This window comes from Esox lucius, chromosome 11, assembly GCF_011004845.1.
Source record: "Esox lucius isolate fEsoLuc1 chromosome 11, fEsoLuc1.pri, whole genome shotgun sequence".
Classification (NCBI taxonomy): Eukaryota; Metazoa; Chordata; class Actinopteri; order Esociformes; family Esocidae; genus Esox; species Esox lucius.
Window position 1 is genome coordinate 32979696 of NC_047579.1, and position 13762 is coordinate 32993457.

Sequence of the window (13762 nt, forward strand, 5' to 3'; positions counted from 1 at the left end):
GGTGAGGCCCTGTGGATGCTTCTGTGGGTCTGTGTTAGTGTCTGTACAGGTAGAACTGTAATTCCTCAGATGCCCTGGTGAGGCCCTGTGGATGCTTCTGTGGGTCTGTGTTAGTGTCTGTACAGGTAGAACTGTAATTCCTCAGGATCAGAAATCCCGGCATGTTGTTAAAACAAGGAGCATTTGACCATGTTAGGACATTTTGAGAGTCATTTAGAGCAAAAGAGCAATTTTAGCCTTAGGGGTTACATTGAGAGTAAAAATTACAATTGGGATTGGGTCATTTTTGGGGATTATTGCTGTTAATGGATTGGGTGGCTCTATCGTAGTTTCTGTAGGGCACTACCAATACCCTACAGTATGTATGGAGAATGGGAGCTTAACAGGGGCAGATATTCACCTGTCAAATCAATGGAGGCCAATAGCTCATCCAATGCAATTCAACTGGAGCCCCAGACAGAGGGAGATTGACCGTCATCTTGAACTTCTTCCATTTTCTAATAATTGCACCAACAGTTGTTGCCTTCTCACCAAGCTGCTTGCCTATTGTCCTGTAGCCCATCCCAGCCTTGTGCAGGTCTACAATTTTATCCCTGATGTCCTTACACAACTCTCTGGTCTTGGCCATTGGGGAGAGGTTGGAGTCTGTTTGATTGAGTGTGTGGACAGATGTATTTTATACAGGTAACGAGTTCAAACAGGTGCAGTTAATACAGGTAATGAGTGGAGAACAGGAGGGCTTCTTAAAGACAAACCAACATGTCTGTGAGACCAGGAATTCTTACTGGTTGGTAGGTGATCAAATATTTATGTCATGCAATAAAATCATACAATGTGATTTTCTGGATTTTCTGGAAAATTACAGACCTCTACATGCTTTGTAAGTAGGAAAACCTGCAAAATCAGCAGTGTATCAAATACTTTGTATATATCCCCACTGTATATATCCGTCCCACACAGACTTGGCATGTTCATCACACATATGTCTATCTGTATTTAGTGTAATTTCATGTGACTCAGACGAGTACCAAAGAAATGTATTCCTTGATTCTAAACTAAGACAGAACACGAAAATACTCTTAGGGATCTGACTCAGATTTTTTATTATGGTTAAGGTTGGGTTTAGGCATAAACACAAGGTGATTCTGGTTACAGTTAAGGGTTAAGTTTTGATGTTTGGAAAAATATATTTTTGAATGGAATTACAAAATGTTTTCTGAACACGTGGTGTATTTGTGTGTGTGTTTGTGTTCTGACGTGAAGTTGGAGAGCAGAATTAATGTTTTTGGGTCCGCGTGTTTGTGGTGTTTAAATTCAATAGGTAACTGGAAATTCTTATTGGCCCCAGGATATTTCGGTCTTAAACAGAGTCAGAGGAGTAGAGGAATGAAAGAATGAGGTATGTTTTTGGGGGCAGAGAGAAAGGGGGGTGATGCATAACTAGTGAGAGGGGAGAACACCAGCGAAAGAGAGAGAGGAACAGGGATATTCAAGGAGAGATAGAGAAAGACAGAGATTTTCAAGGACAGCGAGAGAGCAGAAGAGGGAAATTGGTTAAAATAAGGAAAGGATGAATATATGAGAGGTTAATAAAATGTAGGAACCACAGCCAGGGCTGGGAAATAGGAGAAAGGGATGGGTGTTGATGAGAAGAAGTGTGTCCGTGTGTTTACTTGGATGGACAAATGTAATCAAGTTCACATCAGAGTGCTGAACCAGAAAGGCCTCAGCTTGTCAGTGGAAGCCACAGGGAACCTACACATTCTGATGCCAACGTTCAGTCCTCTGCCTGGCACACCCTCTGGATGAACAATAGAACCTACACATTCTGATGCCAACGTTCAGTTCTCTGCCAGGGACACCTTCTGGATGAACAGTACAACCTACACATTCTGATGCCAACGTTCAGTCCTCTGCCTGGCACACCTTCTGGATGAACAGTAGAACCTACACATTCTGATGCCTAACGTTCAGTCCTCTGCCTGGCACACCTTCTGGATGAACAGTAGAACCTACACATTCTGATGCCAACGTTCAGTCCTCTGCCTGGCACACCTTCTGGATGAACAGTAGAACCTACACATTCTGATGCCAACGTTCAGTCCTCTGCCTGGCACACCTTCTGGATGAACAGTAGAACCTACACATTCTGATGCCTAACGTTCAGTCCTCTGCCTGGCACACCTTCTGGATGAACAGTAGAACCTACACATTCTGATGCCAACGTTCAGTCCTCTGCCTGGCACACCTTCTGGATGAACAGTAGAACCTACACATTCTGATGCCAACGTTCAGTCCTCTGCCTGGCACACCTTCTGGATGAACAGTAGAACCTACACATTCTGATGCCAACGTTCAGTCCTCTGCCTGGCACACCTTCTGGATGGACAGTAGAACCTACACATTCTGATGCCAACGTTCAGTCCTCTGCCTGGCACACCTTCTGGATGAACAGTAGAACCTACACATTCTGATGCCAACGTTCAGTCCTCTGCCTGGCACACCTTCTGGATGGACAGTAGCCCTCTTTTTGTAGAGTTTCTCTCCTTCTCTCACTCTGTTATGCTAACATTTTCTCTACTTTGTCTTTCACATTCTTTCAGTTTCTTTTTTGTTTGACCCCAACGTTCTTTTTCTCTCTCTCTCTCTCTCTCTCTCTTCCACTCTGGGAAATGTCTTTGTCTCTCTCTCTTCCACTTTGGGAAATGTCTTTGTCTCCCTCTCCATAAACCCCATTGTCCTTGGTGGTTACATTACAATGGAGGGCAGAGGCAAAGAGGCCACTGGTGGGCAGAGTGACCAAACGGTGGGTTTGGGGTTTCAGATAAGGCCACTGACAACTCTCCTTGCTGTCACAGGTCCATATCACCCTGGTTATCCACACAGGACGTGCTGCTCCACTCCTCTCCCCTCCAGAACCCTCCTGGTACTAGGAGAACCAGCTAAATCAACTGATAAACTGCCAGGTGTCCCCCCTGTCCATGAGAGTGGCAATGGCTGATAAAGAGATAGAGAGACAGGACATAGGCACACATTGGGGCGTCCGTCAAATGCAGCGTGAATGTGTCTCCCTCTGACACGTAGACTGCAGTGCCCCTCATGACAGAAACTCTTTGAATCTCTTTGAAAAGCGTGACAAAAGTTTTTTAAAAGCAATTACAAAATGTGTTCTCAAAAAGTTATGAAAACATGGTGCGTGGGTGTGTGTGCGCGCGTTTGACAGGAGTGTTTGTGTTCTGACAGGAGCTTAGAGAGCAGAATTGATGTGTGTGTATCCATGTGTCTGTTGTGGTTAAACTCCATAGATAACTGGAGATCCTTATTGGCCCCAGGATATTTTGGTCTTAGAGAGAGAGAGAGAGGGGAATAAAAGAACAAGAAAATAGGTGGGTTTTGTAGGGCAGAGAGGGAGTATGACATGCAGGAGATAATCAGACAGAGGTATGTGTGTAGCTGGCATGTAATATTCAGTCCTTAAGCCCTAACCCTTGTAGCGCGCCTCACCTGTGACATGTAGTCTAACCCTTGTAGCGCGCCTCACCTGTGACATGTAGTCTAACCCTTGTAGCGCGCCTGACCTGTGACATGTAGTCTAACCCTTGTAGCGCGCCTCACCTGTGACATGTAGTCTAACCCTTGTAGCGCGCCTCACCTGTGACATGTAGTCTAACCCTTGTAGCGCGCCTCACCTGTGACATGTAGTCTAACCCTTGTAGCGCGCCTCACCTGTGACATGTAGTCTAACCCTTGTAGCGCGCCTCACCTGTGACATGTAGTCGATCTCCGCTGACTTCTATCTTGAGGAAGATGCGTCCTCGGCGCTCGGTGTGGTCCGTCCCACACAGACTCGGCACGTTCATCACACACTGATTGTGCACGTTCATGTCGCAGGCTGGACAAACACACAAACACACTGAGTTCATACAGAGGTTCAAAACTGTGGTTCATAGCTTGTTCAGGCGGAGATCACAGGTCAGCCTGGTCTGTATTGTGCACCACCTTACAAAAGTCTGTAAATCTTCAACAGGCAATTTAGGTATCTGGAAGGAGCCTGCTCTTTCTCTCTCTATATTGGCTACCTCTCCCTTTATGCCCCTGTTTCTTCCTCTTGCAACCCCCCCGCCCCAAACATACAAACAGTCTTTTTCCATCTCTCCCCTCCCCCACCCTCTTATTCCATAAGGGTTATAGAGGAGAAAACATTGAGTGTTTATATAAGGAGCTAACGAAGCTAATGAAGACAAACAGGAGAGGGACTAGAGGCTGTAGTGCTTTCCCCTCCTCAATCATTTATTCCCATCGTCCCTCGCTCTTCTTTCTCTCACTTTTCCTTCCCATTTTTCCTTACCCTACATCTTTCCTGTACTCTCCACCTGAAACGATTTCTCGACCTAACTACAGTATCCAGCCCAAACCCTGCTCATTCATGCTCTGAACTCTTCCTTTACTCCTTCAAACCTCGGCCTCCTCCTCTTTTCCTCTCCATGTCCCAGGTCCTCCCCCTTGCCTTGCCTCTTTTTAGAGTCAGAAAAACCATCCTGAACTAACTTTCACTTGTGAAGACAATACTTATTTGTTAGAATCAACTAAACGCTCATACTATTACGGTATTACCTACTACATTTTATATCTAGCTAAGTCAGGGAGTTCCAGACAATATAAATGCATAATAGACAATGATGTGTATGAATGTTCACACCAGTAATAAAGCACAGAGCTGCATGATTTCTGTATTCAGGTTTCAACACTGAAGTGGAAACATTCATCTATATCACACCACGATTATCAGACATTGACATATAGGTTTCATCAAAAACATTGGGACAGGGGCATGTTTACCACTGTGTTGCATCACCTATTCTTTTAACAATACTCTGTAAGTGTTTGGGAACTGAGGCGACCAATTGCTGTAGTTTTGAATGTGAAATGTTTTCCCATTCTTGCTTTATATAGGATTTTATTTGCTCAACAATTCAGTCTCTCCTTTGTCGTATTTCTTGTTTCATAATGTGCCAATTGTTTTCAATGGGTGGCAGGTCTGGACTGCAGGCAGGCCAATTTAGCTAGGTTTACTATGGAGCCATGCTGTTGTAATACGTTCAGAATGTGGTTTGGCATTTTATTTTTTGAAAAAGACATTGTCGGGATTGCAGCATATGTTGCTCCAAAACCTGTATATATTGTTCAGCATTAATGATGCCTTCACAGATGTGCAAGTCACCCATCCCATGTGCACAAATGCACCCCCACACCATCACGGATGCTGGCTTTTGAACTGTGCACTGATAAGCCGGGTGGTCCCTCTTCTCTTTAGCCTGGAGGACCATGCATCCATGTTTCCCCAAAATAATGTTTTATTCATCAGACCACAGGACAGTTTTCCAATTCACCTCAGTCCATCTTAAATGAGCTCAGGCCCAAAGAAGGCAGCAGCGTTTCTGGATCTTGTTTATATCTGTTTTCTTCTTTGCATGCTAGAGTTTTAACTTGCATTTGTGGATGTTGTGATGTACTGTGTTCACAGACATTGGAGTCCATGCAGTGATGTCCACAACAGAATTGTTTTAAATGCAGATTCTCTGAATCTTTTAATGATATTATGTGCCATAGATGATGAGATCCCCAAACTCTTTGCAATTTAATGTTGAGAAACATTATTCTTAAATTGTTTCAATATTTGCCTGCGTGGTCTTTCCCGGTGTGTTGAACCCATCCCCATCTTTCCTTCTGAAAGAATCGTCCCCTCTGAGATGCTGTTTTCACACTCAATCATGTTACTGACCCATTGCCAATTCACCTAAATAGTTGTGAGATGTTCCACCATGTTTTTTTTTCAGCACTACACAACTTTTCCAGCCTTTTGTTGCCCATGTCCCAGTGTTTTTGAAACGCGTTGCTGGCATCAAATTCAACATGTACATATCTTTTTCAAAGAACATTTCTCTGTTTCCACATTTGATATGTTGTCTTTGTACAATTGTCTATCGAATATAGGGTTTAAATGAAAAATAGAATAATCCTTGCATTCTGATTTTCTTTACATTTTACACAGCATCCCAACTTTTATGGAAAAAGGGTTATATAAAATAAACACATTTTAACCTTAACCAGCTTGCCACCTAACCAGATTCCAAGGAATTTCTAAAAGGGAACACATTCTATGACACACCCATCCATGGTAATACTTAAACTACATTTTGGAACCTTGAGTATAGTATATTGTTAAATTCATGTGCATTTGGCTCCAATCTAAGATCTACTAGGGAATTTCGTAGGAATTGGAAATCAGACTGTGTGTACAGACTGAACAGTAACAGACCTAAAATTGAACCCTGGGGAACTCCTTTGTCAACTACAAGGTATTCTGATTAGACCTCATCTGTTATAATAGCCTGAGATAATTCTGAAACCTCAAACAAGTGGCCAATGCCAGGTCCAATGAGGTCAATTTATTTTGCAAGATGGAATGATCAACTGCATCAAAAGATAGATGAAATGATGAACTGCATCAAAAGAAAAATGGAATAATCAACTGCATTAAAAGAGAGACGGAATGATCAACTGCATCAAAAGATAGATGAAATGATCAACTGCATCAAAAGATAGATGAAATGATCAACTGCATCAAAAGATAGATGAAATGATCAACTGCATCAAAAGATAGATGGAATGATCAACTGCATCAAAAGATAGATGGAATGATCAACTGCATCAAAAGATAGATGGAATGATCAACTGCACCAAAAGCTAATAAATGAAGCAAAAAAATTCATCTTTCATCCAAGGCATTGGCAATGTCATTAACAACAAATGTAGTTGTGGTAATAGAACTATGTCCTGATCTAAAACCAAACTGATATCTGTCCAAAATGCAAATGTCAAGATAAGATTGAGCGCAAATGTATGTTTACTAAAGACTACAAGATGTTAACAAGGCAAGACAGTTAGATCAAGGACAATAATGACCTGGGTCTGTAATATAACACTCCTGTGTAGTGACAGCACATGGGTGGTTTCCAAACATAAGAAATGACCCCAGAAATTACTGTAAGGTTGAAAATGTGTTAGAGCTCTAGAGATAAAAGGAGCAGCACTAGCCAGCAGACCAGGATCAAGTTTATCTGCCCCTGTGGATTTCGTAATGTTGATAACTTTTAATTGTACCTAGAATTTCTAAACAAACAGCTGGCGGCAGGGCCTTTTCTCATAGAGCTCCACTACTGTGGAATGATCTGCCAATTAAGGTTAGAAATGCAAACTCAGTGCAAACTTTCAAGTGTCTACTAAAAACTCATCTCTACAGCACGGTTTATAATTAGGTGTAGCCTGGCCCGGGGGCGTGAAGGTGACCAGTAGGATTGATACTGTCCACCCTTGCTGTCTTGCCAGGTAGGCTCTCGTCACCACTGGGATGCCCTCCCTCCAATGCCTTTCGGGGGAAGAGTCACTGGCTTGTTGTTGACTCTCTGTTGCGCACTTGTGCAATTGGGCTGTACGCTGCTGGCAATACTCTGCCCTCATTCAGGGGGGTTGTGGTTGGTGGGTGTCCCTTTGGTTGGTGCCTGGCAATGTGGGTGGATTGATTTCCTGCCTGTTGGGCCCTGTCCGGGGCCTCCCCCGGGTAGGGCCACAGTGTCGCCGGACCCCCCCCGTCTCAGTTCCAAGGTGTTACGCTGCTATATTATTGTGCTGGGGGATATGAGGAATGCACTTCTAACATTTCTCAGTTTCTTCCAGTTTTACATTTTAGGAGGAGATGAGGTCCTGGTCCACACCTGCAGATTACCTGGTTTGGGGGGCCCGTAGTTGTCCCTGTCCTTATCCACCTGGTCATACTTTTGACCTAGTCTAAAATCAAATAGACTCTGGATTTAGCCCAGAGAAATGTATTAATTATTTCAATTGGACTCTTAATATCTCACCCGGCACAGCCAGAAGAGGACTGGTCACCCCTCTGAGCCTTCTAAAAATTCGGCCTTCTTAGGGAGTTTTTCCTAGCCACTGAAATTCAACACTACTGTTGTTTGCTCCTTGGGGTTTAAGGCCGGGTGTCTCTGTAAAGCACTTTGTGACAACTGCTGTTGTAAAAAGGGCTTTATAAATAAATTTGATAACTAGCAAGGCATCTTCAACTTCCTTTTCTGAGAACAGGCTCAGCGAAAAATGTTGGCAATTTTCAACAAAGCATTCTCTACGGATTTCCCTATTTTTGGTTACTGCATTCTTTCATTGGAATTAGGCAATTACTTCTGATAATAAAAAATATATGTTTGTTCATTGGATCTGATTCAACACACCTTTCTTAGCAGAGGGTGGACAATATACAACAATAATGGTAACAAGACAGTTTCCTAACTTAAGAGTCAATGCAAGAAATTAAAATTCTTCAGGAGAATTTAACTCAGAGACTGAGATTTGTTTTTCATTGAAACTATCAAGTTTGACTGCATCAGTTGTTTTCTTTGATAACCATGTTTCAGGTCAGACAAAGCTGCCTGGATTTGACTGAGGTTCCTAAATCTTAATAATAACAAACTTGACAAAAGCAGACTACATAGAAAATCAAAACAAACCACTGTTAGGTCCCGGTACAATGAAAACTGTTACGCGGTCCCATCCCAAATGTTAACTGGGGTTGTGGGAATAATGTGGGAATAGATATCACTAATTATCAACCGGTTCAACAACCGGTTCAGCCAATAACCCGCCAGGTCATCAAGGGGGATCAGCCAATAACCCACCAGGTCATCAGGAGAGATCAACCAATAACCCACAAGGTCATCAGGAGGGATCAGCCAATAACCAAGTCATCAGGATGGATTAGCTCTCCATGCTTTCACCTCAATTTTATTATTATTCTTTTTTTCACAACATCCCAAAATGTTAGAATAATGCAGAAGCACTCAATGCATGTGCACCAGATATTATTTTATACTGATGATAATCATTTCCATTATGTAATAATTTTTTTATCATATGTAATCTCATCAAGAATGTTATTTTTTTCTATTTTAAGTAGAATAATTAACATCTCACCCCATTTTGCCATTTTTGTCATCTATCTCTCCGAACCCAACCAGCACTATGAACCAGGCGAAGACAGGACTGTTTCTATGAACCTAGTCTGGACAGGGCTGTTTCTATGAACCTAGTCTGGACAGGGCTGTTTTTATGAACCTAGTCTGGACAGGGCTGTTTTTATGAACCTAGTCTGGACAGGGCTGTTTCTATGAACCTAGTCTGGACAGGGCTGTTTCTATGAACCTAGTCTGGACAGGGCTGTTTCTATGAACCTAGTCTGGACAGGGCTGTTTCTATGAACCTAGTCTGGACAGGGCTGTTTTTATGAACCTAGTCTGGACAGGGCTGTTTCTATGAACCTAGTCTGGACAGGGCTGTTTCAGTGGCAGTCAGATTAGGAGGCAGGGATGTAATGACTAATTGAAATCAGGCATCAGGCCTCCCCACATCAATTTATATCAATCTGCTCTAGTTAACATCTGTGATACCACTACTACCAGAGTCACAAGAGAGGGACTGAAAGATGGAGAGGGGGAGGGAGATACATAGGGTAGAGATAGTAGGGTGTGGGGAGGGAATGGGTGTGGGGGAACGGAAGAAAAGAGATGAAGGATAGAAAGAAGATGGATGTTGGCCATCTTTAGACACATGAAGAGAAAGATGGAGAGCAGGGGGAAGATGTATGTGAGAGAGATGGAGAGCAGGGGGAAGAGGGGGTTAGTAGATGTATTGAGAGAGAGTAGGGGGAAGAGGGGGTTAGTAGATGTATAGAGAGATGAAGAGCAAAGGGAAGTGAGATATTAGTAAATGTAAGTGAGACAGGAGAGATGGATAGCAGGGGAAAGTGAGGGGATTAGTAAATGTAGGAGGGAGAGGAGAGAGAGATGGAGTGCGATGGAAAGCAGGCGGAAGTGGGGGATTAGTAGATGTAAAGGAGAGAGGAGAGAGAGATGAGAGCAGGTGGGAAGTGGGGGATTAGTAGATGTAGGAGAGTGGAGAGAGAAATGGAGAGCAGGGGGGAAGTGGGGGATTAGTAGATGTAGGAGAGGGAGGAGAGAGAGGTGAGAGCAGGGGGGAAGTGGGGGATTAGTAGATGTAAAGGAGAGATGAGAGAGAGATGGAGAGCAGGGGGAAGTGGGGGATTAGTAGATGTAAAGGAGAGAGGAGAGAGAGATGAGAGCAGGGGGGAAGTGGGGGATTAGTAGATGTATTGAGAGAGAGCAGGGGGAAGAGGGGGTTAGTAAATGTAGGAGAGAGGAGAGAGAAATGGAGAGCAGGGGGGAAGTGGGGGATTAGTAGATGTAAGAGAGAGAGAGGAGAGGGAGATGGAGAGCGATGGAGAGTGGGGGGAGGGGAGGGGGGTTAGTAGATGTAGGAGAGAGAGGAGAGGGGACGTGAATGAGAGAAGAATGAGTCACAGGGACAGTGTGGGGGCAGCTCCAGTATGGCAAATAGAGAATCCTCTAGCTGCCCTGAATTACATGTGCATCCCCGTGAACAGTAAAGCTATTCCCATTTGGCCTCATTACTAGCCATCTCTAGAACAGAACCAGCAGTCAATAATTCCACATGCAAGCATGTCCTCTTAATGCACGCACGCACGCATTTGCATTTCTATCCATGTGGGGACCTGAGATTTAACCCTGACCCACAAATCCATGTTCCCTGTTGATGGCCCTAAACCTAACCCGGATCCTTAACAGTTATCTAATCCTAAAATCAACTTCCACAACCTGAGTTTCACCCCAAATAACAACCTAGCTCTAACGTGCTACTTGCTTAAGTTACTCCTATTCTAATATTATGCCTAATTATTATCCCTTATTTAGCCGGAAAGTGAATTTTCCCTAGTGGGACCTGCCCAAAAAGGTTGTGGGTGATAATCTCTCAGGTTTTAAGATCCGCAGGGACACACTGACATGGATCACACACGCAAACACACACCGACGGATACAGACACAAACACACACTCAAACACGCACAAACATACAACTGTTACGTGGCAGATTGGTGCAAACAAAGACAATGGACAGAAAGGCCAGCAAAAGAAACACACTGAAAGTCACAGGGAATCAATATAATGACTATGGCCAAGCTGAGACCCAAGGGGAGGCGGGACCCACTGTGTGAGGCTGTGTAGGACCTGCGGCAGCACGCTGATTTCCCACACCTGTCAAAAGGCTGGAGGGAGAGAGGCCCAAGGCCTGTATGGAGGGGCGCAGCGATTCCCCAGAGGCGGTTAACGGGGTTCCTTAGAAAGACGGGGCAGTATTAGCGAGTAATGACTGACACAGGTGTAGTGAAAAAGGTGGACTCACTGTCGCACTTCATCCCCTGGTGGATGAGTCCGTAGAGCAGGGAGCCACAGTGGTCGCAGAATGTCGGACTGCCGTACGTGTGGATCTTAAACTTGTGTTTGCTTCTCGGGTCCTGAAACGCATGCAAACAGAGGCACTAATAAATACCGTGGATCAGTTGCAGAGCAGAAAGGAAGAGAAACTTGAAACCGTCAAAAGGATCAATCAAGGCAGACCACTGTTTGTGTTGATACTGGCAGCCACTCTGATTCTGTAATTAGAGCACTTCTACTTCACATTCATTAGGGCACACAGCAGGAAACCGCTTTGCACTGGAATAGTTTCTTATTGGACAAATTCATGTAATCCATAATTCAACACCCTGTTGCTCCATCTCCATCCACATCAGCTAGGAAGTTGATGGTGGAAGTCCTCCCCATAACAAAGAGGACACTTTTGTGGATGTGGGGAAATGGTGTTCTCTGCTGAGTGTGTGCGTGTGTGTGTGTGTGTGTGTATTTATGTACAGAATACATTGCATATGTGTGTAGATTTTGAGTAAAAGCGAGGTATCAAAACTTATTAGGTATTGAGAGATTTTGGGAATAGAACACAAGATGTGCAAACGAGGCAAATTACGGAGTACTCTTGTAGGGTAGCATGAGCAACTATGATGCAGAGACAGCAGCACTAAGGTCATTGAGGTAGACGTGTGTGTAACAACTGTAAAAAAGTGGTTAGTGTGGTTAGTGATCGGTCACAGAGTTGAGCAGGGTTAAAATAGATGGGAAGAAAATGTTCCATAGCCTGTTGGTGTGGGACCGAAGAGACCTGTACCAACTGCCTGATGGTAGGAGGGCAAACGGTTTGTGTCATGGGTGTGAAGTGTCCCTGATGATCCCGCACGCCCTGTGTGGACACCGTTGGCACTGGAGGTCTGTGATGGCAGGAAGCTGGGCACCAGTGATGTGCTGGGCACCAGTGATGTGCTGGGCACCAGTGATGTGCTGGGCACCAGTGATGTGCTGGGCACCAGTGATGTGCTGGGCACCAGTGATGTGCTGGGCACCAGTGATGTGCTGGGTAGTTTTCATCGGCAACAGAGCAGCTGCTAAACCACACGGTGTCCCAGTTTGTCAGAATGCACCACCTCACACTGGTTGAAAGTGTTGTCATGTAATAAGCGCTCCCATGTTCCTGTTATGTTGGACAGAACCACTGGCAGTGACACTGGGTTGGAATGAGATAATGAGATAACGTTAGACGAATGCTAGACCGCAAATCCCACTGAATATGCTTCATGTTCTCACCAGCCTCAAAGCCTGGAAACCCATCACCCCCACTCAGCACCGACTCCACTGGCTCCGCGTTAAATTCCACATCACCAACAATAGCATACCGATACCTCATCTTCTGTACTATGGTTTTATTTCTATTTCAATACTGTTTTTGTATCTTTCCTTTGACGCCCTTTGCTCCGCTAGGGTTTTTGAATCCCATGTAGTTATGACACCTATTAAATAAAGGTTGAGAGTCGGAGTGAAGTGGAAGATGACATGATGCAATCCAGCGTATAGGCTGTTGCCATTGCCATTCTAGAATGTTTCGTTTTGCACTTCTTCCATTCTGGCCAGCCTGCAAGCCTCGGCTGCCTCAGAATAACATAAACAGGAGAATGGTCACGTTCCTCTCCATTTTGGCCATGGGGGGTATGTGATCTTGTGGGACTAGGATTCTTCCATGCTTTTGGGTCTGATGCCTGACAGCTAAAATGTGGCATTAGCTGGACGAGTGATCTCCAAGGGCCTTGGTTCCCTGGCTCTGTCTGTGTTCTCTCTCCATCTCCTCTTCTGTCTTTCTCCCACATTTTCCACCACCCTCTCAGCCTTTCTTGTACTCTCCTGTCATTCTCTGTCTCCATGTTGCCATGGGTAGAATAGCAGAGCTGGGCCATGTTGTGAAGCTGTGAACAGACACAGCATAACCCATTCCAGAGAGCGACTGGAAGAAGAGGTGTATAAAGGGATTATCTCTGCGCTGGTCGGAGCCCTGGAAACAGCTCCCTCTCACTTTTTTTCTCTCTTTCTTTGTATGTGTATGTGCCCTCTGGTATGTGTGCATGCATGCATGTGTGTGTATGTGCATGTATTTGAAACTGTCGGTATGTGTGTGTGTGTGTGTGTGCCTGGCTGTCTCCTGCTGCACCTAGAGCTGTGAGAAGGGCAAAGACCCAGAACAGCACAGACACATTACATACCTTCTAGAACCTCACCAACGACTCAGACCATTATTCATTCCCTTCCTCCAGTTCCTGCCTGTGGATGTATGTGTGCTCTGTGCTGTTCAAAAGACTCGCTAAGGCAATTTTCTGACAAAGGTAAGAAGCGGCACATCCTTTCACTTTTCCTCTCCTCCCTGTGGCATGGACTGAGAATGCAAAAAGT

At 44.5% G+C, this 13762-nt stretch overlaps 1 protein-coding gene across 2 annotated transcripts in view; it reads right to left on the bottom strand.

Moving 5' to 3' along the window:
* Positions 1-13762, bottom strand: part of si:ch73-374l24.1 (protein kinase C alpha type) — a 163667-nt gene that overhangs the window by 38563 nt on the left and 111342 nt on the right. For both annotated transcript variants that reach the window (XM_010897390.4, XM_010897389.4), the window contains exons 4-5: positions 11340-11451; positions 3764-3892 (exon numbers count right to left, since the gene is read on the bottom strand). In XM_010897390.4, the coding sequence (XP_010895692.1) occupies positions 3764-3892; positions 11340-11451 (241 nt within the window). The remainder of the gene's footprint in view (positions 1-3763; positions 3893-11339; positions 11452-13762) is intronic.